This window comes from Mustelus asterias, chromosome 13, assembly GCF_964213995.1.
Source record: "Mustelus asterias chromosome 13, sMusAst1.hap1.1, whole genome shotgun sequence".
Lineage (NCBI taxonomy): Eukaryota > Metazoa > Chordata > Chondrichthyes > Carcharhiniformes > Triakidae > Mustelus > Mustelus asterias.
This window is the reverse complement of record NC_135813.1, coordinates 4,560,046-4,587,478: the sequence shown is the minus strand read 5'-3', so window position 1 is coordinate 4,587,478 and position 27,433 is coordinate 4,560,046. Positions and strand designations below refer to the sequence as shown.

General features: G+C 48.2%; 1 protein-coding gene across 1 annotated transcript in view; it reads right to left on the bottom strand.

Annotated features, from left to right (window-relative positions):
- LOC144503042 (laminin subunit gamma-3-like) overlaps nt 1-27,433 on the bottom strand; it is a 101,912-nt gene that overhangs the window by 25,044 nt on the left and 49,435 nt on the right. The window contains exons 6-17 of the mRNA XM_078227544.1: nt 27,151-27,268; nt 25,559-25,657; nt 22,781-22,917; nt 21,879-21,989; nt 19,739-19,922; nt 13,821-13,933; nt 12,335-12,547; nt 8,442-8,630; nt 4,954-5,199; nt 3,841-3,994; nt 2,446-2,588; nt 946-1,124 (exon numbers count right to left, since the gene is read on the bottom strand). Of these exons, the coding sequence (XP_078083670.1) occupies nt 946-1,124; nt 2,446-2,588; nt 3,841-3,994; nt 4,954-5,199; nt 8,442-8,630; nt 12,335-12,547; nt 13,821-13,933; nt 19,739-19,922; nt 21,879-21,989; nt 22,781-22,917; nt 25,559-25,657; nt 27,151-27,268 (1,886 nt within the window). The remainder of the gene's footprint in view (nt 1-945; nt 1,125-2,445; nt 2,589-3,840; nt 3,995-4,953; nt 5,200-8,441; nt 8,631-12,334; nt 12,548-13,820; nt 13,934-19,738; nt 19,923-21,878; nt 21,990-22,780; nt 22,918-25,558; nt 25,658-27,150; nt 27,269-27,433) is intronic.

Below are 27,433 nucleotides of genomic sequence, written 5' to 3'. Positions count from 1 at the left end.
GGTTGCGGAGAGTGAAATGTGGGAGGCTGGACAGGAAAATGTTGGAATGGTGAGGTCAGGAGGTAACTAAAGCTTGGATGAAGCATTCAGCAGCTGCTGAGCTGAGTTACAACAGCCTGGACTGTTTCCTACGACAATGACACTCGCTCAGAGTGGATACCGCATCAGGTGGAGAAGGTAGTCAAGAAAGGCATGCTTGCCTTCATCGGCACTCAGTTTAGAAATTGGGAAGTCACGTTGCAGCTTTATAAAACCTTAGTTAGGCCGCACTTGGAATATAGTGTTCAATTCTGGTCGCCACACTACCAGAAGGATGTGGAGGCTTTGGAGAGGGTACAGAAAAGATTTACCAGGATGTTGCCTGGTATGGAGGGCATTAGCTATGAGGAGAGGTTGGAGAAACTTGGTTTGTTCTCACTGAAACGACGGAGGTTGAGGGGCGACCTGATAGAAGTCTGCAAGATTATGAGGGGCATGGACAGAGTGGACAGTCAGAAGCTTTTTCCCAGGGTGGAAGAGTCAATTACTCGGGGGCATAGGTTTAAAGGAGTTGTACAAGGTAGGTTTTTTTTACACGGAGGGTGGTGGGTGCCTGGAACTCGCTGCCCGGGAGAGGTAGTGGAAGCAAATGCGATAGTGACTTTTAAGGGGCGTCTGGACAAATACATGAATAGGATGGGAATGGAGGGATACGGTCCCCGGAAGGGTAGGGGGTTTTAGTTCAGTCGGGCAGCATGGTCGGTTAAGGCTTGGAGGGCCAAAGGGCCTGTCCCTGTGCTGCAATTTTCTTTGTTAATAACTTAGAGCCAGTTACCGGGTGTGGGCAAACACTCAGGCTATATTAGGCCTCAATAGGCCGAGAGCTTGTTAACGCCTGCAGCAGTTGTTTAAGAGATGCCGTCCGTTGCTCCTAGTTCCCATTCGAGTGGATAGGAAGTTCCTTACCTCATCCTGGACCAAACCGTAGCAGACTGGACACAACTGGCAGTGAAACGTCGAGGCCTCGTAGTAATAGTTTTCCTGACATTGCTCACACTTCCTTCCCACAAAGCCCCTCTTACAGAGGCAGGAGCCATTCTTCTGACACTGCATATCCACAGATCCCAGCGGAGAGCAGTCGCAGGCTGCAGGGCAGGAGAGAAGATGGAGGGAAAGGAGTTAGCACACAGAAGATTCCATTCAAACACAGTCCGCATGAGAGATCCAACAGTGTCACGCTGCATTAACGTAGCTTCCTCCCAACCACCACACCCCCCACCCCCGTCCCACCCCCTCCTACAGCGATTGGTGTCACAAGCAGTATCCATGTGGGTTTAATAAATAAAAAAAATAAAAGCTAACAGATGCTGAATTTCTGGAGATAAACCCCAAAACGCTGCAGAAGCTGAAATTCTGAGATAAAACCTGAAAATGCTGCAGAAGCTGAAATTCTGAGATAAAACCTGAAAATGCTGCAGAAGCTGAAATTCTGAGATAAAACCTGAAAATGCTGTGGAAGCTGGTAGCACAGTGCCACTGTGTCACTGGGGCTGCACGATGGCACAGTGGTTAGCACAGCTGTCCCACAGCTACAGGGACCCGGGTTCGATTCCCGGCTTGGGTCACTGTGTGTGTGGAGTTTGCACATTCTCCTTGTGTCTGCGTGAGTCTCCTCCCACAGTCCAAAGACGTGCGGGTTAGGTGGATTAGCCATGCTAAATTGCCCCTTGGTGTAAGGGGACTAGCTAGGGTAAATGCATGAGGTTAAGTGGCTAGGGCCTGTGTGGGATTGTGGTTGGTGCAGACTTGATGGGCCGAATGGCCATGCACTGCAGCATTCTATGAAACCTGAAAATTGCTACTGAAGCTGAAATTCTGAGATAAAACCGGAAAATGCTGCAGAAGCTGAAATTCTGAGATAAACCCAAAAACGCTGCAGAAACTGAAATTCTGAAATAAAACCTGAAAATGCAGGAAATTCTCAGTGGGTCAGGTGATACAATCAGGCAGCTTCAGTAGAGAGAGAAACAGATGGTTAATGTTCTGACTTAAGGTCATGAAACTCAAAGCATTAAACATCCCTTTCATCTCTCTGCAGACTGCAGTAACTGGTTTGCCCTTCTTAGGAAGGGCAGTTTCTGGCTCATTCCGACCACTGCTCCACACAGTGACCCCGGCGTTCCCTCGCTTGTTGCTGCCCTGTGCAAAATATGCTGAGCATTGGGCAGAGGTAAAGAGTCGAAATCCTCAGCTCTGGCCAATGAAATCAGCCATGGTCCCCGACTAGAATAGATTGGATGTGACGCCCTCCACAGTCAAACAGTCAGAAAACTCTCTCCATCTTGGTTCAGCCGTGAGGAATGGCCATTTGAGTAGAGGGTGTCCTTGTGGCCCCATGAGCAACAGAAGAGAGAAGATTAAATAAACGACATTGTGGGGTTGAGAGAGAATAGTTGCACTCAGTACCTCGACAGCCCCTCTCAGAGAGGTCAAAGTAGCCACGTTGACATTTGTCACATGATCGCCCTTCAATTCCAGGCCGACAGTTGCACTGGCCGGTCAGAGTTTGGCAGTAACCGTTCCGTGATCCCACAGGGTGGCAGGCGCAGCTGGAGAGAGAACAGGAACAGTAACACGGCGAGCGAGTGGATACAGACTCCATTTGAGAACTTCACCCAGACCCAGCAGACTGATCAAAACAATCACTGGCCCTCAATCCCACCCTCATACTGACCCTCAATCCCCCCCGACCCTCGATCCTGTCCTCCTACTGACCCTCAATCCCACCCTCGTACTGACCCTCAATCCCCCGATCCTTGATCCTGTCCTCCTACTGACCCTCAATCCCCCCGACCCTCAATCCTGTCCTCCTACTGACCCTCAATCCCCCCGACCCTCGATCTTGTCCTCCTACTGACCCCCAATCCCACCCTTGCTATGACCTTTGACCCCCTATGCCAGTTGGATGTCAGGTTATAGAATGCTCAGGGTTGTATGTTCACCTTCGCGGTAAAATAATCTGCCGATATTTGTCTGGGATCTGCCGATGGTGTCTTGTTAATGTTGCCGTGACCTTTACCTGCCTGAGGTCACAGGTGAAGGACAGTTACCATGGCAAATCATAGGACAGCACCGAGCAGGAGTCTCCGCCCTGGTCTCATCGAATAGCGGCAGCCAAGAAACTACAGAAGGTCGTGAATGAAGCCCAATCCATCACGCAAACCAGCCTCCCATCCATTGACTCTGTCTACACTTCCCACTGCCTCGGCAAAGCAGCCAACATAATTAAGGACTCCCACTCACCCCGGACATTCACTCTTCCACCTTCTTCCTTCGGGAAAAAGGTACAAAAGTCCGAGGTCACGTACCGACCGACTCAAGAACAGCTTCTTTCCTGCTGCTCAGACTTTCGAATGGACCTACCTCGCATTAAGTTGATCTTTCTCTACACCCTAGCTATGACTGTAACACTACATTCTGCACTCTCTCCTTTCCTTCTCTATGAATGGTATGCTTTGTCTGTATAGTGCGCAAGAAACAATACTTTTCACTGTGTGTTAATACATGTGACAATAATAAAAATAAATCAGATCAAGATCAGATCAGGGGACCACTATTCCTGCTCCTAATTCTTCTATTCTTCAGCCAGGTTTTTCACCTCTTGTTCCATCTACTGCCTTGACCCCTCGATTCTCCAGTCCTGTTTACTGCCCTCTCTGTCAGCCGACATAATCACTCCCCAGGGTAAAGCTGCCAAAATACTGGAGCTGGAGAGATCGTTCGATGGCTGCTGGGGGAACCAAATAAGCTTTTCACTGAAGAGCCACTGACCTCCCGATGACAGCTCCTTCTATTGGTTACCTGAAGCACCCCACTGCGGACTGCAGGTTATAGAAGCCTGGCTCACATTGGCTGCAATCTCGGCCAGTCACGTGAGGCAGGCACTCGCATTGGCCACTCGCAGGATCGCAGGTCTGAACCTCATTGGTCGAACCAACTGGATCACAGTTGCAGGCTGCAGAGAAAAGAAACACAGACTAATGCAACTCCAGTGACTCCCAGCAATAAACAGAGTGAGAACATCAAACTTACAGCACAGAAACAGGCCATTCGGCCCATCCTGTCCATGCTGCTGTTAATAGGAACATTGCAAATAGGAGCCCAGGGCCCGGCTGGCTTCTATCAGGGACAGGCTGCACCCCACCCCTCCCCTCCATGGTGGAACATCCAGAACACAGGGTCACAGTTTCAGGTTTGAACCGAGAAGAGGAAAAATCTCCGCACAGACTGTTGGGAACCCTCCACCCCGGGGATTTGTGGATGTCAGTCAATGAATACGGGTGGCACAGTGGTTAGCACTGCTGCCTCACAGCGCCAGGGATCTGGGTTCGATTCCTGGTTTGGATCATTGTCTGTGTAGAGTTTGCACGTTCTCCCCATGTCTGTGTGGGTTTCCTCCGGGTGCTCCGGTTTCCTCCCACATACTGAAAGACGTGCTGGTTAGGGTGCATTGGCCATGCTAAATTCTCCCTCAGTGTGCCTGAACAGGCGTAGGAGTGTGGCGACTAGGAGATTTTCACAGTAACTTCATTGCAGTGTTGATGTAAGCCTATCTGTGACACTAATAAATAAACTTAAAATTTATAAACTTAACATTCCAAACGAAGATCGATAGATTATTAGGTATTACGGAAATCGAAATTCAGCCAATGACCATGTTGAATATCAGGGGAGACACAAGGGGCCGAATGGCCTTTTTATGTTCTTAACATTGTTACATTTCAACCTCCACAATTGAGTAACTCTTCACAAAAGCATCATACATGTTAAAGAGAACCACATTAGTAACAGTTTGGTCATCATTTCTCTCACACACACAGACCAGTAACAGACACTCAGTAATGTCACCTCACAAGGAACTCGCTCCTATGCTTACAGAACATTCTAGTCCCCTCGTCTAAACCTCTCACTCACGTTGGCACTTGTCAGACGGGTTGGGGGCCAGAGCGTTTCCATAGAAACCGTCATCGCACTGGTCGCAGTAATGGCCGACAGTGTGGAACAAGCATTTCAGGCACTCCCCGGTCAGCTGATCGCAGTTGCCCACGGCATTGGGATCAGTATTCCCGTTACACTGGCACCGGCTACAGGGACGGACAAACTGGTGAAGTCCCAATGGGTCGCCAAAGAAACCATCATCACACATTTCGCAGCGCTTGCCTGGAGACAGAGAGAGAGATCAGAAAACTGGTCAGAACGTTAGAAACATCGCAAAGACACTGGCTGAAAAAGGTAGCTTTTTACACCAGAATTTGCCAACCTTTCATACTAGTAACTTTAGGGATTTTACTGCTGGGCAAAGGGAGATGTCCCACGGGGGTTCCCAAATCTCCCGTGGAGTCTCCACAAATTAAAGTTGATGTCCAGGATACTTTGAAAACAACTTCAGGACGTAAGGTCTTAATTTTTGAATGTTTTGCATTTTATGTTTTGATTTGATTTGATTTATTATTGTCACATGTATTTGTATACAGTGAAAAGTATTGTTTCTTGCATGCAATACAGACAAAGCATACTGTTCATAGAGAAGGAAAGAGTGCAGAATGTAGTGTTACAGTCATAGCTAGGGTGTAGAGAAAGATCAACTTAGTGCGAGGTAGGTCCATTCAAAAGTCTGTTCTTGGTTATCTGGGCTGTAAGAAGGGGGAGGCGATGGCCTAGTGGTATTATCACTAGACTATTAGGAAACTCAGCTAATGTTCTGGGGACCTGGGTTCGAATCCCGCCACGGCCAATGGTGGAATTAGAATTCAATAAAAAATATCTGGAATTAAGAATCTACTGATGACCATGAAACCATTGTTGATTGTCGGAAAAACCAACCTGGTTCACTAATGTCCTTCAGGGAAGAAAATCTGCTGTCCTTACCCAGTCTGGCCTACATGTGACTCCAGAGCCACAGCAATGTGGTTGATTCTCAACTGCCCTTGGGCAGCTAGGGATGGGCAATAAATGCTGGCCCAGCCAGCGATGCCCACGTCCCACAAATGAATAAAAAAATAAAAAGAGGCCATTCAGCCCCTCAGGCCTGTTCTGCCACTCACTTCCATCACAGCTGATTGATATCTTAATTTCTTTTCCTTGTCCGCACTGCGTAACCTGCAACATCTGTGATCGCTGCTTACTCCTTATCCTAAAACTTGGAGATGGCCAGAAAACTAACGTTTGACTAATGGTCAAGAACCATCCAATCAGGTAACAAAGAGCTTGCCAGCTTTCCAATTGGCTGTGGGAAGGAGGCTTGGTGTGTCAGGTGACTGATGGTGGGAGAGTGGGAAGACTGTCATTGGTAGGGGGAGAGTTGGGAAGAGACAATCGGAGATGGAAAGTCTGGTCAATACCTTGGGTGGATTGGCCATGCTAAATTGCCCCTATGTGTGTGAGGTAATGGGTGGGTTTAGGGGGATGGGGGAGGGGTTGGCCTGGGTAAAATTCTCTGTCAGAGAGTTGGTGCAGACTCGATGGGCCGAACGGCCTCCTTCTGCACTGTAGGGATTATATCATTCTTCAGCTCTCTCTGGTCATCCTCCTGATTATGCACCAGGATTTCTAGAAGATGGGGACAGGAGTTGGCCCTTCAGCCGTTCTGCCACTCAACTAGGTGATGATGTGGTGATCCTGTGCCTTTAAGGAATGTATTTGAGCCATGTTCTTGTGCAGGATCTGTTGTAGCAGTTTTTATGCACTTGGAGCCGTCGTGTCTACCGGCATGCTGCATTATTGTCGAGGCAGCTTAATTGTTTCCAATGGTTAGAATGTTGGTTTTCATCTGAACTAATGCTGTTCTGCTGTTTTCCCCTGGGATTTTGCAGAGTGGGGTTTCATTGGGATGATTGACAGGTATGGTCATGTGACGGGGAAGCTGGGCTTTTTCACAGAATATTTCAACTTAGATGCTGCTTTTGAGTTAAGGGAGAGCAGTCTCTCTCTTTTGCCCTTTCTGAAGTCGGAGACTGGAATCTGCCAGGAAATAAGGTTTTTTGGAAATTCTGTTTTGTAAGAGTTGCTGCTTTGGAAGCCGCAGAGGGAGAAATATCCTTTTTTGTCTCTGGGATCTTCCAGAGGCTGGGAGCTGCCGGAGGCTGGATTTGCTTCTCTGAGGTTTCGCTGTTTTGAGCATATATCCTTCTCTGAAAATTGCTGCCTGGATCTCTGTCCCAGAAGTGTTAAACAGCTGAAAATCCAGCATCATGTGAGCATACTTGCTTTTGTGCTAATCCTGAAGGGCGTATGTCTCTGGGATATCACTTTAGCTTGGAACAACAGAGATAGCTAGCTGTTAGGAGTCACACTGTGTCGTGTTTAAGTCAGGTAATTGGTAAAAGTTATGCTAATTTTTTTGTGATATTTTAAATAAATTTTATTTGATTATAAACTTCCTAGTGGGTCACTTGAATCATACCTGGAGTGAAGCATCTTATGCTCACCCTAATGCCAAAATCAAATGTAAAACTTAGGGTCAAGGCTAACTTCATAAAACACCTTGGAGTTTCTGGCCTGGGTCTTAACAATGCTTAATGTTTAAATCACGGGTAGATAGTTTTCTGATCGATAAGGGAATTAGGGGTTATGGGGAGCAGGCGGGTAAGTGGAACTGATTCGCTTCAGATCAGCCATGATCTTGTTGAATGGCGGGGCAGGCTCGAAGGGCCAGATGGCCTACTCCTGCTCCTATTTCTTATGTTCTTATCCTCCTGATTATTTACCAGGATTTATGGCAGATGGGGACAGAAGGAGACCATTCAGCCCCTCCAGTCTGTGCTGGGCTGCCATTCAGTTAGGTGATGATTGGTCTCCAGAAATTGTCAATCAATTTCTATTCAGTCGTAACTATAATTTGACATCCAACATGGATCATGTTGAGTGTTTAAAAATGGAATCATCTGTTATTGTTTTGGGGGCAGATTTGTTCTCAGGGTGTGTGTGAAACTGCACCCTCTGCTCTGATGGAGGGGCTGGAGCCTCCACATCCGGATGTGTCACGGTCTGCTGAGGGTGAGGGTGTGAGGAACGTGGGAAGGACCCATCCCCAAATCCCAGCCAATTCAGCAATCCTTCTCATCTGAGCCCCAGTAACTGCCAATAGGCCATTCAACAGCGTGAGGCTTCAAAACAGGCCGAAACCTGACAACCAGCCGCCTAACTTTCCAACAGTGTGTTGGGGGTGGAGGGGGGAATGAGGTGGCTCTGAATGGGAGCTCCGGCGAATTATCATCCCCCTTTCTCAAGCACAGACAACACCAGCAGAAACTGTTTTTTGTCAACCCAGTAGACACCATCCAATAGGGTCCCGATGGGCGAGGGACCCTCAGGACTTGCTGTCATTCACTCGGTCACTGGAGGAAGCTGCGATGCGACCCACCCGGAGGGAGCTGAGGTCAAGCCAGGAGGCCACTATTTACCTGTCTGTCCGTCAGGGCAGTCCGTACAAATCACTTCCTTTGTATCTTCCACCATGGCGCAGTTAGACTGACTGGGGCACGGGCAAGGCTTGCAATCATTGTACCTGCCCCGGAACGGGTTGCCATAGTAACCGCTCGCACACTGCTCACAGGAGGGCCCGATGGTGTTGTGCACACACTGGCAAATCCCTGTGATGGAAAAGACATACAGCTTAACAGAGAGTCCACACGTCATGTTCAAAACTCCAGAGGCTTAATGTAAGCGCAGGGAACAAAACTCTCAGGAAACACAGGCTCCCAATACTAATAACTGATAAATCCCGCACAGGCATCACAGAGACAGCAGTCTCTGGGAATCACACCACGTCCCTCACCCTGCAGTTGTCCCGGATGCAAATCGATCAACCACACTTCAAACATACTGAGAAAGATGATAAATTCCTCACAGCTTCCTCCTGAAGGTCTACCAAGCAATTAATCTCTAACTGACCAGAGGATTTTCCCTAGCAATTATCCTCTAACTGACCAGAGGATTTACCCAAGCAATTAACCTCTAACTGACCAGAGGATTTACCCTAGCAATTAACCTCTAACTGACCAGAGGATTTACCCAAGCAATTAACCTCTAACTGACTAGAAGATTTATCCAGCAATTAATCTCTAACTGACCAGAGGATCTAACCAAGCAATTAATCTCTAACCGACCAGAAGATTTACCCTGGCAATTAATCTCTAACTGACCAGAGGATCTACCTGAGGTGTTAACCTCTAATTGACCTGAAGTTCTGCCCAGGAGAAATTAAACTCTAATTGTCCCGATGACCAGCTGAGAATAATTAAATTAGCCTCAAATTGCCCTGAAGATCTCCCTCAGAATAATTAAACATGTTGATCTGGAGAGTGTAATGAATAGTGGGGCTCTGGTCGATCCATCCACAGGTGACGAGGCAGATTGAGCAAATACCAGCTCCAGCTGGAGTACATACTGACACATCAGAGCAGAGAGAGTGGGTGTAAAGGACAGTGCTCCCCTCGAGCACTCCTCAGGAACACCACACAACACACAGTGCTGGGCTGGACTCTCTGACCAGTTACACCTCCGTTTGTCAGCCCGCTCCCTCCCAAAGATTAGCACCCACCGCCGTTCCCTTGTCACTGAATGTCTACTCCCCCAGGCACCAGTGGATTGTGGGACTTGATGTTGGGCCACGGGGCGTACTACACATCCCCAGAGCCACATTCAGAGAAATTACCATTGCAGTGGCATGCTTTAAGGATTACTGGTCAGGCCTCACATAGACCGGCTCAGGAAAACCAAGATGGCAAAGGGGGCATCAAACAGGTGCTAGGGCCATCCTGCCCTCTTCACCCCCCCTCCCGATGACGCATTTCTAACAAAGAAAGCACAGGGGTGGAGGGGGTAATTGGAGATCCCTTGGGGGTCGGGAAGGTAGTTGTGAGGGTGGGGAGGGTAGTCGGGGCATCCTGAGAGTGATCGGGGGGCTAGTCGGGGAGATAGTTAGGGGGCAGGTAGTCACGGCAGGAGGGGATAGTTGGAAGGGGTCCCAAGTGGGGTCCAGGGAGGGTGTTCATAGAATCATAGAATCTCAACAGTGCAGAACGAGGCCATTCGGCCCATCGAGTCTGCACCGACCACAATCCCACTCGAGCCCTATCCCCATAGCCCCATGTATTTACCCTGTTAGTCCTGACACTAAGGGGCAATTTAGCATGGCCAATCAACCTAACCCGCACATCTTTGGAGTGTGGGAGGAAACCGGAGCACCCGGAGGAAACCCACGCAGACATGGGGACAATGTGCAGACTCCACGCAGACAGCAACCCGAGGATTAACTACTGTGCCACCGTCAGTAGTATAGTTAGCCAGGAGCTAAAAATGGTTTTAATTCTAATTTTTTATTGGTAATTCTCCTGTCAAATGGTCAGAATCATCCAAAGACTGATTTAAATCAGAGGATAGAAAAAAAGATTATCGAAAACGGGAGCAAGAGGAGGCCATTCGGCCCGACTGAACGGTCCAGGCAGTTACCCAATGGAAGCTCGAACTTGCAGGTTAATTGCTGTGCCGTCCTTACACTGGGAGGGGTGGGAGTGGCCAGACCAGCTTCAGAGATCCCCCCACCCCCAGGTGCGACGCCCCGGAGGTTGTAAGTTATGGGTCAGTGTGTCTATAATCAGGGAAGGCTTTGGCTGGGGAAAGAGAGAAGGATTACTTGGACCGATGAGTGGGAAGATAAAAGCCTAAAAAATTCCTGTTAATTCTGGGAGCAGAGGGGAAGGGGAGACACTTCTGTTCCGCGTTTTCTAACGTCTATGTGAAAGTGTTTCCACATGAAGCAACCACAATGCCTGGGGGGGTGGGGTGTATTTAGACAAAGTGTGTCCCAGGCTGCTTTCTGGTGATCAAAGTCTCTTTATTGAAGTTCCCTCGCTGCTGCAAATGCGGGAAACGAGGCAACTAATATGAGCACAGCAAGATCCCACAGACAGCAGTGAGCAATTTGTCAGATCATCTGGTTTCGTTTTAGTCATGTCGATTGAAGGATGAGTGTCGCTCCGGAACGCCAGCGAGAACCCCCCACCCACCCAAACCTCTGCCTAACCCCCCCACCGGCTCTACCCCCCCCCAGCTCTACTTGGGAATAGTTCCACCGGATCTTTCACATCCATCCGAGGGAGGAGACGGGCTCTCAGATTAACTTCTTGTCCGAAAGATGGCACGCCTTACACAGCAGCACTCCCCCAGCACCGTGCCGGCACTGTTAGCTGCTCAAGGGGCAGCACAGTGGTTAGCGCTGCTGCCTCACAGCGCCAGGGACCCGGGTTCAATTCCAGCCTCGGGTCACTGTCTGTGTGGAGTTTGCACGTTCTCCCCATGTCTGCGTGGGTTTCCTCCCGGTGCTCCGGTTTTCTCCCACAGTCCAAAGATGTGTGGGTTAGGTGGATTGACCATGCTAAATTGCCCTTTAGTGTCAAGGGGATGAGCAGGGTAATTATGTGGGGTTATGAGGATAGGGCCTGGGTGGGATTGTGGTCAGTGCAGGCTTGATGGACCGAATGGTCTTACATAAGAACATAAGAAATAGAAGCAGCCCCGCATTCAATAAGATCATGGTTGATCTGATAGTGGTTTAGTTCTACTTACCCACCCGCTCCCCATAACCCTTAATTCCCTCATTGATCAGAAATCTATCTACCTGTGACTTAAACATATTTAACGAGGTAGCCTCCACTGCTTCAAAGGGCAGAGAATTCCAGAGATTCACTACCCTCTGGGAGAAGAAATTCCTCCTCAACTCTGTCCTAAACTGACTCCCCCTTGTTTTGAGGCTGTGTCCTCTAGTTCTTGTTTCCTTTCTAAGTGGAAAGAATCTCTCTGCCTCTACCCTGTCGAGCCCCTTCATTATCTTAGATGTCTCTATAAGATCTCCCCTCAGCCTTCCAAACTCCAACAAGTACAGGCCCAATCTACTCAATCTCCCCTCATAAGCTAACCCCCTCATCTCCGGTATCAACCTGGTGAACCTTCTCTGTACTCCCTCCAAGGCCAATACATCCTTCCGCAAATAAGGGGACCACAATTGCACACAGTACTCCAGTTGCGGCCTCACCAGTACCTTGTACAATTGCAACAAGACCTCCCTGCTTTTATACTTGTTCTGCACTGTATGGATTCTATGATTCTAAGTCCCAGTAGCTCAAGATGAATATTATAAAAGGAACAAGGGGAAATCAACGGGGTCAGAGTTCATGACCCCAGTGAATGATAGACCAAATTGCCCTCTATCCTTACATTTCTGTGGTTCCGAGAGTCAGCGAGGGCGGCTGAGACACTGGAATGGAAATATGGATAACTGACAATATAAACAGACCTGAGTCCGGACTGCAGGTCCCATGTTGGTTACAGGTACAGGGGATGCATTGACTCAGTGGACCTCCATAGGGGACTTCTCGCTTGTAGCCCGGGGCACAGAACTCGCAGAACTGTCCGACGTAGCCTTCCGGACACATACACTCTTCCACCCAGGCTGCACGGGGTGATAGGCCGGCCTGGGCCGTAACCAAGGTAACCTCCATGAGGGAGACTGCAGGAGAGGGCAGAAAACACAGAAAACAATCAGAGGCTTAATGACATAGCACAGGTTCAATAAATAAATAAAGCCCCGCATTTATATAGCATCTTTCATGGGCACCGGGCATTCCAAAATGCTTAATAAGCAATTACATACTTTTGATGTGCGGTCAGTGTTGGATTGTCGGTAACACAGAGCCAATTTACACCCAGCAAGCTCCCACAGGCAGCACTGAGATAAAGGAACCAATAATAAGTTATGGTTTTGACTGAAGGGTAACTGTTGGCCAGGACACTGGGTATAATTCCCCCAGCTCCTCCTCAAAACAGTGGCCATGGAATCTTTTACATCCCCCCCGAGAGCGGCCGTCTGTGCCCCGGTTAAAAATCCCCTCAGAAAGACAGCGTCTTTGACAGTGCCGTCAGCCAGGAATTTTGTGCCGGGGTGGGATTTGAATCCAGAACTTTCTAACCCAGTGGCAGCAGGGCCACCCACTGAGCCAAGCGGTATGAGGCGAAGTTTTCTCACACAGCGGGTGGTTGGGGTTTGGAATGCACTGTCTGAGAGTGTGGTGGAGGCAGTTTCAATTCAAGCATTCAAAAGGGAATTGGGCTGAGCTGATGACTGTCCCTTTAAAAGCAACACAGCTGACATCCGAAAGGGAGAATGTGCAGGGTTACGGGGAGAAGGCAGGTGTAATAAGTCTGCGGAGGCAGAAATCCCTTCACCAAAATCTCTTTCATTACAATTCCAGCAGCAGTACACAGAGTGCTCGCAGCCAGCAGTCTACCTTCAGGGGTGCCAGAGGAACCGACACTCCCGGATAAATACAAGGAAAAGGCTCCCTGATTGGCCCATCGATTGGATCCTTAATCAGGAATTTCACAGGAATTTCATTGCAGTGAAATGTAAGCCTTACCTGTGACTAATAAATAAAGTTTTAACTTTAGGGAGTTAATTTTCCAATAGGCCAACCTCAAAGGCCTGATGGAAGTCATTGCAGCAGGGGGATGGCACCAGGTGAGTTGCTCATTTGAAGAGCCAGTGCAGACACAATGGGCTGAATGGCCGCTTTAACAATCCTGCACTCCCGGCTGGTCATCCCACATTCATGCAACATATGGAAGAGATTGGGGGAATTCACATCTGGGTCTGATTTGCTGCACTGTGTACAATCAGGCACTGACCACAATTACCTTCCACACACACACACACACGCTCGCGCACACACGGAGAGACGCAGCTCGAGAGACGGATATCCCCAGTTAGGGTGAAGGTCACTCACAGGGAAAGCCATTCCTGCCGCCCAGCTTCACGGTGCTGAGATTGGAGAGGAGTTGCTGAAACTGGAAACTGGAGAGGGCTGGAGTTTGGATCCCCTCCCCTGCTTCATGCAGTCTGCCAAAAACACAAACAGCCATTGAAATAACGTGACTCAAGATTAACAAACCATCGCCCAAACGTGCAGAGATATCCTCAAGTCCACCAACTGTTTCTTAAATAATTCCAGGGTTTCTCATCCAACCGAAACATCTGAAGATCTTAAAGGGTTTGACAGATGCTGAGAGGCTGTTTCCCCATTGGCTGGAGAATTGAGAACTCAGAATGGGATGTTGGCAATTTAAGACTGACAAAGAACAATGTAGGCGATGGCCTAGTGATATTATTGCTAGACTATTAATCCAAAAACTCAGCCAATGTTCTGGGGACCCGGGTTCGAATCCCGCCACGGCAGGTGGGGGAATTCAAATTCAATTTTTTTTTAAAATCTGGAATTAAGAATCTACTGATGACCATGAAACCATTCTCGATTGTTGGAAAAACCCATTTGGTTCACTAACATCCATTCGAGAAGGAAATCTGCCATCCTTACCTGGTCTGGCCAGAGCCACAGCAATGTGGTTGACTCTCAATTGTCCCCTCTGGCAACTAGGGATGGGCAATAAATGCTGGCCAGTCAGCGACGCCCATGCCCCACGAATGGTTAAAAAACACTTGGAGACCTGTGAATCTTTGTAATTCTCTACCCTGAGAATTCAGTTGTTGAGTAGATTCAAGACAAAGATAGATAGATTTCTGGGAATGGGGATAGGGATACATAGAAGATAGGAGCAGGAAGAGGCCATTTGGCCCTTCGAGCCTGCTCCACCATTCTTCATGATCATGGCTGATCATCCAACTCAATAGCCTAATCCTGCTTTCTCCCCATAACCTTTGAACCCATTCACCCCAAATGCTATATATCCAGCCACCTCTCGAATACATTCGCTGTTTTGGCATCAACTACTTCCTGTGGTAATGAATTCCACAGGTCGAGTGTGGGAAAGGGGAGTTGAGATAGATCATCAGTCACAATCAGATAGAGCAATGCAAGCCCGAGGGGTTCACTGGTCTCCATCTGCTCCTGTTTCTCATGTCCTCCCCAGGGTCCATCCCAAACATTAGTCGCGCTGTGTGTGAAGATCCATCCGCATGTCAGTTATCTTATTCTCTCAATGTAACAGTCACGTATAGAGTCATAGAGGTTTGCAGCATGGAAACATAACCTTCGGCCCAACTTGTCCATGCCGCCCTTTTTTTAAACCCCGAAGCTAGTCCCAATTGCCTGCGTTTGGCCCATATCCCTCTATACCCATCGTACCCATGTAACTGTCTCAATGCTTTTTAAAAGACAAAATTGTGCCCGCCTCTACTACTACCTCTGGCAGCCTGTTCCAGACACTCACCACCCTCTGTGTGAAGAAATTGCCTCTCTGGACACTTTTGTATCTCTCCCCTCTCACCTTAAACCTATGCCCTCTAGTTTTAGATTCCCCTACCTTTGGGAAAAGATATTGACTATCTAGTTGATCTATGCCCTTCATTATTTTATAGACCTCTATAAGATCACCCCTAAGCCTCCTACACTCCAGGAAAAAAGTCCCAGTCTATCCAGCCTCTCCTTATAACTCAAACCATCAAGTCCCGGTAGCATCCTAGTAAATCTTTTCTGCACTCTTTCTAGTTTAATAATATCCTTTCTATAAAGGGTATAGAACTTGAATATTACTGAAAAGAGAGACTTGTTGCTGAAGTTTTACATCTTGCACTCATCAGGACATACACAAGAATACCAAATTTCAAATGATCACGAATTTCAAACGGTTAATAAGTCAAGCTTGGGGGGTCTATAGTTTGTTGAATGGATCCAAGCCAGATGGTGAAGTATGAAACAGGACACAAGATGTTTCCCTTTGAGTGGGTTTGTTCTCAGGGTACAGCATTTCAGACTTCTGACTATTAACCCAAAGTCCCCACTGAGTCTCTTTATACTCTGATGAGCAGCAGTTAAAATAAATGAACTAATAAACCAATGATCAAGCTTTTGAAGGGGCACAGTAACTAAAAACAAAATCTCCAACTGAAAGTTAACAAATGAAATTAAAATTTCATTTCCGGGACTGATGATGCATTCCAGCCCCTACAGCAAATCGCCCACTGCACTTGGTATTCCCAGACAGAATCCCATCCAAGTACTAACAAAGCTTGTTTAGCTTATGAGATGAGACATTTTCCGACAAGCATGGCCATAGGCCACAGAATGCAGCTGAGGCCAAAACGTTGTGTGATTTCAAGAAGCAATTAGATGTAGCTCTTGGGGATAAAGGGATCAAGGGATATGGGAGGAAGTCGGGGGGGGGGGATCAGGATATTGAATTTGACGATCAGCCATGATCATAATGAATGGCGGAGCAGGCTCGAAGGGCCGAATGGCCTCCTCCTGCTTCTAGTTTCTATGAAAATTGCGCCAGCTGCCATTGTGGGATTTGAACCCATGATGCCAGAGCCTGAATTACTAGCCCAGTGACATTGCCGTGACACCACATTCTCCCCCAACTCCCTTTGTACTCATTTCATAAAACAATAATCAATAAGTTTAACAAAAACTACAGGGGTGACAGCTTCTGGTGGGACATTCTGACACCAAGGCCGGGATTCTACCGGCAGCCCCGCCCCGGAATGTGCATTCTCCGTTGGCCTTGGGTGGGATCTTACGAGCCTCGGGCGGGCGAGGTGGTAAAATTCCGGCAAAAATGTCAAAAGGAAACTTGATTAATTAATTAAACCAAAATATCATTGTTACCGGTTGTGATGTTGCACCTCAGCTTCTTCCTCCCCATCCTACACCCCCCCCCCAACCCCACCCCCCCACCCCCCACCCACAGTGCCACCATTCACAGAAGGCCAAAGACACGACTCTCTTCATTCTCTTTTGAGTATAACCAATTCAACTAAATTAAACAAACTAAGGGATAAATCGAAGGAGCAGCCCCTGACAAAAAGATACGACAGCAAACAAAAGCAAGTCACAAAGTTTTAAGTTTATTTATTAGCCTCACATTAACACTGCAATGAAGTTACTGTGAAAATCCCCCAGTTGCCACACTCTGGCGCCTGTTCGGGTAACACGGAGGGAGAATTTAGCACGGCCAACGTACATAATCTGCACGTCTTTTGGATTGTGGGAGGAAACTGGAGCACCCGGAGGAAACCCACGCAGACACGGGGTAAATGTACAGACGCCGCACAGTGACCCAAGCCGGGAATTGAACCCGGGTCCCTGGCACTGTGAAGCAGCAGTGCTCACCGCTGTGCTACCATGCCACCTTCAAACTTTCAACCTTAAATCGCAATGTGATTAATGGGGTTGCCAAAACTGCTGCGCCCACCAGTCACAGAGGGCCTGAAGTGTGCTGGTGGACACGGCAGACTCCTTCTCCAAGACCAGACTCTCTTTATCTGAGCTCGCAACTCTTAATCATTACCTGTGTATCTGTAACAGCTTCAACATGGTAGCAGCATGGTGGCACAGTGGTTAATTCTGCTGCCTCACAGCGTCAGGGACCCAGGTTCAATTCCGGCTTTGGGTCACTGTCTGTGTGGAGTTTGCACATTCTTCCCGTATCTGCGTGGGCTTCCTCTGGGTGCTTTGGTTTCCTCCCACACTCCAAAGATGTGCAGGTTAGGTGCATTGGCCATGCTAAATTGCCCCTTAGTATCAGGGGGATTAGCAGGGTAAATATGAGGGGTTACGGGAATAGGACCTGGGTGGGATTGTGGTCGATGCGGACTTTCTGCACTGTAAGGTTTCTATGATTCTGTGAATAACCAACAATTAGCATAGTTTGCCATTGCTTTCCCCAATTTGGCCAATCAGAGCTTTTCTCCTGTGATATAAATTGTTGTGATTGTTTGAAACTTGGCATTTTGTGTTTGTCCTGATGAGTACAAGATGAAAAGCTTCAGTGGCATGTCTCTCTCTCAATTTAATTTGAAGCTATGTTCTAAATCTACCTCTTCCATCCCAGTCCCCACCTTATTTGCCTCAATAAGTCTCCTCCTTATGATCACTGTTACTTTATACAGGGAGGGTTCCACAAGTTTGTCCTTCTGAATATTTACTGACACATTGAACATGAGCCCAATATCCCAATTAGGAAAATTGTCGCTGTAAACATCCACCCCCGGAAGGGCGGGAGCATCGACTCAGGTGGTAGTGAGGCGAGGTCAAGATATATGGCCTCTGATCTCAGCCATTCCATGTTGCCCACGGATGGACAGCTCGGCCTGGAGCAGCTCCAACATGGAGATAAGGAGAGACCTCGGGAAGTTAGGATTGTTTTCCTTAGAGCAGAGAAAGTTAAGGAAAGGTTTACTAAAGGTGTTCAAAATTATGACGGGGCTTTGATAGAGTTAATGTGGAGAAACAGTTCCCAGAGGCAGGAGGGTTGATAACGAGAGGGCACAAATTGAAGATAATCGATAAAAGAACTAGAAATCATAGAAGCCCTACTGTACAGAAAGAGGCCATTCGGCCCATCGAGTCTGCACCGACCACATTCCCACCCAGGCCCTACTCCCATATCCCTACATATTTTACCCACTAATCCCTCTAACCTACACATCTCAGGACACTAAGGGGCAATTTAATCATGGCCAATCAACCTAACCCGCACATCTTTGGAATGTGGGAGGAAACCCACGCAGACACGTGGAGAATGTGCAAACTCCACACAGACAGTGACCTAAGCCGGGAATCGAACCCGGGTCCCTGGAGCTGTGAAGCAGCAGTGCTAACCACTGTGCTACCGAAGGATGATTTTTTTTTTAAACGAAGCAAGTTGATCTGTTAACCCAATGTTATTACAATCGCGCAGCTCTCCCTTGAGGCTTTTCTCTACCTGGTTGATGCTTTGCAACAGGGGAGGCAATGGCCTAGTGGTGCTATCGCTAGACTATTAATCCAGAAACGCCGCTAATGTTCTGGGGATCCGGGTTCGAATCCCGCCACGGCAGATGGTGGAATTTGAATTCAATAAAAAATCTAGAATTAAAAGTCTACTGATAACCATAAAACCACCCCATCTCCCAATATTAACGGATCCTTTCAAAAACTCCAGGGTCCAGATCCTCATCAAAAATGGATCAGTTCTTCCTTGGGCCATGCCTTAGCTGTTGACCAAGTGTTCTTCAAATCTGTGTCTTAGTTTTTGAGATACATTGTTGGAAAAAACCATCTGGTTCACGAATGTGCCATCAAAATCTGCTGTCCTTACCCGGTCCGACCTACATGTGACTCCAGAGCCACAGCGATGTGGTTAACTCTCAACTGTCCTCTGAACAAGGGCGGCTAGGGATGGGCAATAAATGCTGGCCGGCCAGCGATACCCATGAATGAATAACAAAAAACTACAAAGCAGAAAAAAACAAATCTTTTTATTAAGAGCTTCCATCTCACTGAGGAGGCTGCAGGGGGCAATCCACATCCAACAACCTGCTCTGAAAACTCTGTTCACATTTCAACAGATGAAACAATCTACAACATTCTAAAAGAAAGTCGATTTACCCCATCTCCCAAGATTAACGGATCCTCCAGGCTCCAGATCCTCGTCAAAAATTAATCAGTTCTTCCTGGGGCCATGCCCTCCCTGTGCACCAAGTGTTCTTCAAATTTGTGTCTTAGTTTTTGAGATATATTGTTTACAGGCAAATGGGTGAAAACCTTGCCTCTGCCCATCTTCAGTGGCAGAGGTAATAAATCTCACAGATATCATTGAGGAATTCCAATAATTCTCAACACTTAAATTAATTTGCCCTCAACACTAAATCACAGGCCGCAGCGTTGGGAGCTCAAACTAATGGAAGGATTCACTTGCGACTCACGTGAAGATAACCATCTGTTCCCAGGGAGAAGTGTCGTTCTGCACCTGCGCAGAAACGGAAGCAGTGACGTGGATTCCAGAACCTTCCAGGATCAGGCTGAAGGATGTTAATTCCTCACTTTCCACGTGGAGAATGAAGGAGAGGTTCTGCCCATAGCTGAGAAGTTGGTTCCCCAGAAACTTTGCTAAAACAGGAGGAAAGAACACAGGTCATTAAAGTGGATTATTGAAACCAAAACTGAGGGTGACAAGTTTAGGGGCAGATTATTTTGGATCTTCCAGCCCTTTCACCAGCCACTGACTTCATCCCTCTTCCTGACAATGACCTGAGGCTGAAGCAAACTGTTCAAAACCTTGGCCTTGTGTTTGACCCCGAGAAGTGCTTGTGACCACATATTCACAGCATCATCAAGATGGACTATTTCCAGCTGTAACAGCACCCGATTCTGTCTCAGCTCAGTTCACCTACCGAAACCACCCTTCACGCCTTTGTTACCGTTAGGTTCCACTATTCCAATACCCTCCTGGCCAAGTTCCCCATGGCCTCCTCCTCTCTCTCATCTCGATAATCTCCTCCAACTCGCAGATTTCTGTGATCCTGCGATTCTGGCTCCCTGCGTATCCCTAAATTTAATCGCTTCACCACTGGCTCCGTACCTTCATCTACTGGGTCCCCAAGCTCCGGAATTCTCTCTCCAAACCTCTTCACCTCTCTATCTCATTATCCCCCATAAAAGGCATTCCTTTAAAACCTACACTTTGGACCGTGCTTCTGGTCATCAATCCTAAAATCTCCTCAAGTTACTCAGTGTCAAATGTTTGCCAGGCTAAGCTCCTGTGTCGCACTTTGGGACATTTTACTATGTTGAAGATGCTACAGAAATGTAAGTTGTTGCTTTATTGTCTGAGATATCATCTTCAAGCAATAAATGACCATAAAACAAATCTTACAAATAAAACATAGAAAATGCCCCTGTCTACATCAACGGGGACGAAGTAGAAATGATCGAGAGCTTCAAGTTTTTAGGTGTCCAGATCACCAATAACCTGTCCTGGTCCCCCCCCCCCCATGCCGACACTATAGTTAAGAAAGCTCACCAACGCCTCTACTTTCTCAGAAGACTAAGGAAATTTGGCATGTCAGCTACGACTCTCACCAACTTTTACAGGTGCACCATAGAAAGCATTCTTTCTGGTTGTATCACCACTTGGTATGGCTCCTGCTCTGCCCAAGACCACAAGGGACTACAAAAGATCATGAATGTAGCCCAGTCCATCACACAAACCAGCCTCCCATCCATTGGCTCTGTCTACACTTCCCACTGCCTCAGCAAAGCAGCCAGCATAATCAAGGACCCCACGCACCCCGGACATTCTCTCTTCCACCTTCTTCCATCGGGAAAAGGGTACAAAAGTCTGAGGTCACGTACCAACCGACTCAAGAACAGCTTCTTCCCTGCTGCCTTCAGACTTTTGGATGGACCTACCTCGCACTAAGTTGATCTTTCTCTAGCTATAACTGTAACACTACATTCTGCACTCTCTCGTTTCCTTCTCAATGAATGGTATGCCTTGTCTGTATAGCCCGCAAGAAACAATACTTTTCACTGTATACTAATACATGTGACAATAACCAAAATAAATTGAAACAGCTATTTGCTCCTCGTTCTATGACCAAGTATCAGGAAATTTACAAGAATCTGCCAACATACAGCTGAACTTCCCTGAGCCACAGCAATTCATCCTGACCTGAAGATCTTCAATAGGAAGTACTGGAAGCAACCAAGTTAAAGGGACAATACATCACACCAGCACTCCGAACTCCCAGTGACCCACAAACAAAACACGACAGGTGACATGTTTGCCTATTTGGCGGTGTGCTTTCAGCTGCTGTAAGCTAAAGGTCTTCATGCTCATAGAATCATAGAATCCCTACAGTGCAGAAGGAGGCCATTCGGCCCATCGAGTCTGCACCGACCACAATCCCACTCAGGCCCTATCCCCATAACCCCATACATTTACCCTAGCTAGTCCCCTTGACATTAAGGGGCAATTTAGCGTGGCCAATCCACCTCACCTGCACATCTTTGGACTGTGGGAGGAAACTGGAGCACCCGGAGGAAACCCACACAAACACTTACCTGGGGCAATGTAATATTCCAATTCCCCATTCTCCGGAAACAGACTGATCCGTTCTTTCTCCCAGGAAAGTGGAAATTCCTCTCCTGAAAAATTCTGCCCTCGCCAATCATCTGTGTTTACAGAAAGAACCAGACAGGGTTAAAGGTCACCACGCAGCCTATCTGACCAAGGCTTTGATTGCATGAACGACAGAATGAACTGACAGCATTGGCGGGTATTTTAATGCCACCCCATGGTAGGTGAGCCTTTGCTGCGTGGAGATTACACAGGAGATGGCCTTGGCGCAGGGGATAACAATCTCGCCTCTGGGTCAAAAGGAGGCCATTCGGCCCATCGAGTCTGCACCAGACTTGAGAGCAAACCCAAGGCCAGAGTACCCAGTGGAGCATTGTTGGAGTGCTGCACTGTCAGAGTGTTAGTACTGTGGGAGTGCTGCGCTGTCAGAGGGTCAGGACTGAGGGAGTGCTGCACTGTCAGAGGGTCAGTACTGAGGGAGTGCCGCACTGTCAGAGGGTCAGTACTGAGGGAGTGCCACTCTGTCAGCCTTCAGGTATGTAAATTAGGGGGTGGTGTCGCTCACATTCACGTGGTTGAAAGGTTGGGTACATGTGGGTGGGGAGTGCCACACTGTCAGAGGGTCAGTACTGAGGGAGTGCCGCACTGTCAGAGGGTCAGTACTGAGGGAGTGCCGCACTGTCAGAGGGTCAGTACTGAGGGAGTGCCGCACTGTCAGAGGGTCAGTACTGAGGGAGTGCCGCACTGTCAGAGGGTCAGTACTGAGGGAGTGCCGCACTGTCAGAGGGTCAGTACTGAGGGAGTGCCGCACTGTCAGAGGGTCAGTGCTGAGGGAACACCGGGAATCTTGCCATCCCGTGTTGCTGTGTAGAGGAGTGCGGGATACCTTGGTGAAAGGTTGAGATGATGTGATGAACAGCGAACTGGGAGGCTGAGGTACAAGCTGCTGAGTGTCCAAAGCAGAAGCAGCTGCTGCAGCCGTGAGGATTGTGAGCTTGTAAGTTGAAAGTTCCTGACTTGCATCTGATGAAAGAAAAACAAAATCATTGCAATGTAAGAAAATATATCAGTTTGTCAGCTGATTTTCTCATTCAAACGCAGGGACCTCTGTGCGAACAAGAGTAGGGTGAAGAGCAGTGTGAAGAATTTAAAAAGTGAATCACTGTAAACCAACAAGTATTCACAACTCAACACAGAACACCACCAAGACAGCCACTCCACCCCCTCCACCTCCAGGGGACACAAGCTCACACAGCAAGGTCCACTAACATCAGCAGTCTTAGTTCAGTCTCGCCAGAACAAAGAACAAAGAACAGTACAGCACAGGAACAGGCCCTTCGGCCCTCCAAGCCTGCACCGGTCATCTTTTCCTATCTAGACCAACCGCCTGCATCCCTCTATTCCCCGTTTATTCATATGCTTATCAAGATGAGTCTTAAATGTGGCTAACGTAACTGCTTCAACCACCTCATTTGGCAGTGCACTCCAGGTCCCCACCATCCCCTGTGTAAAATCTTCCCCCGCACATCTCCACTGAACCTTTCCCCCCTCACTCTGATCTTGTGCCCCCTGTAATTGTCATTTCTGCCCTGGGAAAAAGCTTCCAACTGTTCACCCTATCCATACCCCTCATAATTTTATAAACTTCTATCAGGTCGCCCCTCAGCCTCTGTCTTTCCAGGGAGAACAATCCCAGTTTATTCAATCTCTCCTCGTAGCTAATACCCTCCACACCAGGCAACATCCTGGTAAACCTTTTCTGTACTCTCTCCAAAGCCTCCACGTCCTTCTGGTAGTGTGGTGACCAGAATCGAACACAGTATTCCAAATGTGGCCTAACCAACGGTTTATACAACTGTAACATAATTTGCCAACGTTTATACTCGATGCCCCGTCCCGATGAAACGCCAAATGCTTTCTTCACCACCTTTTCCACCTGTGCTGCCAGTTTTAAGGATCTAACAACCTGCATGCCCAGATCTCTCTGTGTGTCTACGCTCCTGATGGTTCTACCATTTATGTTAGGGGAGTGGTTGAGTTTTTGCTCATCGTGTCCACAATTATCCACAATTTTCATATTTATTTATGAGATGGGAGTGTCGATGGCAACACCAGCAGGGCGGCACGGTGGCACAGTGGTTAAAGCTGCTGTCTCACAGCGCCAGGGATCTGGGTTCAATCCCAGCCTTTGGTGTGTGGAGTTTGCACATTCTCCCCATGTCTGCGTGGGTTTCCTGCGGTTTCCTCCCACACGCCAAAGATGTGCAGGTTGGGTGGATTGGCCATGCTAGATTGCTCTTTAGTGTCCAAAACGTGCAGGTTAAGGGGATTAGCGGGGTAAAATACATGGGATTATGGGTATTGTGTCTCGGTGAGATGCTCTGTTAGGGAATCAGTACAGACTCAATGGGCTGAATGGCTTGCTTCTGCACTGTAGGGCTGCTACGATTGTCCATCCCTCATTACACTTGGGAAGGTGAGCTGCCTTCTTGAACTGTTGCAGTTTGTCTAGTGTAGGTAACCCCACAGTGCTGTTTATGAGGGAACTTTAGGGTTTTGACCCAGGGACAGTGAAGAAACGGTAATATATTTCCAAGTCAGGGTGGTGTGTGACTTGAAGGGGAACTTGCAAGGGGTGGTGTTCCCACATGTCCGCTGCCCTTTTCCTTCCAGGTGGTAGAGGTTGTGGGTTTAGAAGGTGCTGCCTAAGGAGCCTGAATGAGTTCCTGCAGTGCATCTTATAGATGGTACACATGGCTGCCACTGTGAACGAGTACTGGAGGGCGTGAATGTTGAAGGTGGTGGATAGGGTGCCAATCAAGCGGGGCTGCTTTGTCCTGGATGGTGTCGAGCTTCTTGAGTGTTGTTGGAGCCGCACCCATCCAGGCAACTGGAGAGTATTCCATCGCACTCCTGACTTGTGCCTTGTCGATGGTGGACATGCTTTGGGGAGTCAGGAGGTAAGAATGTAATTCACTAAAATAATGACAGTGGTACCGGAATGGGAACAGCAGCAGTGTCTGAGAGAGCAGGTGTGAGAACCCAGCACACATTACAGAAACACAGAGCACTGGCCTTCCTGAATGTACAGAAACAAATCACTTTTTTTTGGTCATCAACTTGTACTTGTACACAGTCCATCAACATATATTCAACATGTATTCACACACAGAGACCCGTCCTCTGCAGGCAAAAGGAACATGTCCAGACATTGCACTTCAAAAAATCAATTAAGCAAAAGCATGGGGGACAATCATTCCGTGGTGCATTCTCCATGGCAGCACCTCGACCAATCAGAGTTGACTTGCCAACCAAGTCCTTTTCCCATGCAATATAAATTACTGTTCTCTTTGAAATTTGTCATTCTTGCGTCTATCCTGATGAGTGCAAGACGAAAAGCTTTGACAGAAAGTCTCTTTTTTTCAGCAAGACTCAGATTCTGTGTTAGCCAAACGGCTTATGGTTCAACAACATAAAAAATCCGCTGTTGTCATGAAATGGTGCAGAATAAGCGGTCAACAGGTTTGTTTCCCAGCTGTTTCAGTATCTTATGGATCTCTAACAAGTCTCCTCTCGATCTCTGCCGCTCTGTAATAAATAGACAGCGTTCCCTGCAGCTCAGGTTCAGCTCGGGGAACGTTCGGGGTGAGTTTCACTGACTGACCTGTGACACAGGGCTCCCTCCACATTCTCCTTACAGCTGCATTCCCCACTGATCGGATCGCAGTCATCGACAGCTCCTTCAGGCCGGCAGGCGCACTGCCTGAAAAGAGAAAGCTTTCACTAGGCACAGCCTGGTCACTCTACAGAAACTGTTCCCCACACGGTGGCGGGGATGGGGGTGGGCATGGGTGTGGAGGGGAGGTGGGGGAGGGTGTGAAAGGCATCTGGCTCTAGGCTGTACCATCAATGGCGGGGGGAGGGGGAAATCGGTGGTTGTGCAGATGGAAGATGGGATGTAAAGTCTGAAGAGGCTGTGCTGCACCCTCTCCATTCCCTCAGCTGGACCCAAGGAAAACTGGAGCAAGGGCCCGGGTAGGGATTTGTCAATTAGGGCAAGATGCAGACCTCAGTGGGTTCTGGAGGGGATTTGAGGAAGGAGAGGGGGAGGAAGGGGGAGGGGGAAAGGGTGGGGCTGCAAACTTCAGGGTTCAGCAAAGAGAGGACATGGCATAATGTTCTTGATTGGTGAGAATCTCAATTGGTTTCAGAGGCCGGTGGGGGGTGGAGGGGGGGGGGGGGGGGGGCGCGGTGTGGTGTAGCTGAGTGTGTCTCACCCAGAGACCTGAACTAGTCCACCTAAGACACGAGTTCAAATTCCACCACCGCAGGTGGGACGTAAATTCAGTTAATAAATTTGGAATAAACAGTGATTCTTATCAATAATGATCATAAAACTAAAAAAATCCGCCTGGTTCACGAATGTCCTTTAGGGAAGGAAATCTGCCACCTTTACCAGGTCTGGCCTACATGTGACTCCAGAACCACAACAATGTGGTTGACTCTCAACTGTCCCTCTGAAATGGCCGAGTGAGACACTCAGCTGTATCAAACTGCTACAGGAACAAGCACTGCGGGTGGACACCTACCAGGTGGAAACTGTGCAGAGACTCCAGATAGAAAGCAGGGAAATTCTGCTACAGCCTCAGTTGGAGTACTTGTCCCATTCTGGGCACTGCACTTCAGTCAGGATGGCATGGCCTTGGGTGTGGAGATTTACCATCGCACCAGCGACGTGGGACTTCAGTGAATGTGGAGAGGCTGGGATGATTGTTCTCCTTGGAGCAGAGAATGTTAGGTGGGTGATTCAATCGAGGTGTTCAAAACTATGAGGGGGTTTTGACGGAGTAAGTAAGCGAAAGATAATTGAGTAAAGACACAGAGACTGGAATCTTATCACCGTTCACGTTGGCGGGATTTCCCATCCTGCTACGGTGAACGAAGATTTGGCTGACCCCAAAATTCTCCGACCTCGCTGCAGCGGGAGCGTGGCGTGACCGGCCGGTAAGTTCGCGCCCAGAGAGCGAGTTGAGGAGTTCTTTTTACACAGTGAATTGTGATCTGAAAGGTGCTGCCTGAGAGGGCGGTGGAAGCAGATTCAATAATAATTTTCAGAAGGGAATTGGATAAAGACTTGAAATGGAAAAAAAAAACTATTACAGGTGGATGGGGTAAGCACGGGGGAGGGGGTGGGATTAATTGTATAGCTCAAGTGGCCTCTTTCTGTGCACTCATGCGCAACACGACCTTTGTTACCTGCAGCCGCCCTCTGAGAGCGAGTGATGTCCCCTCTGGCACTGGTCACATTTCTTCCCCATGACGGTTGCTTTGCAGACACAGTCTCCATTCCAGTCACACTGCAGATTCAGTGACCCTGCAGGTTACAAGGAACACACATTTAGTTAAGGGACCACCTCATAGACACCACAAATCTGCCTCAGCCGCCGAAAGTGTTCACCTTGGCTGCTAGGGCAGTTCACAGAGTCATAGAGGTTTACAGCATGAAAACAGACCCTTCGGCTCAACTTGTCCATGCCGC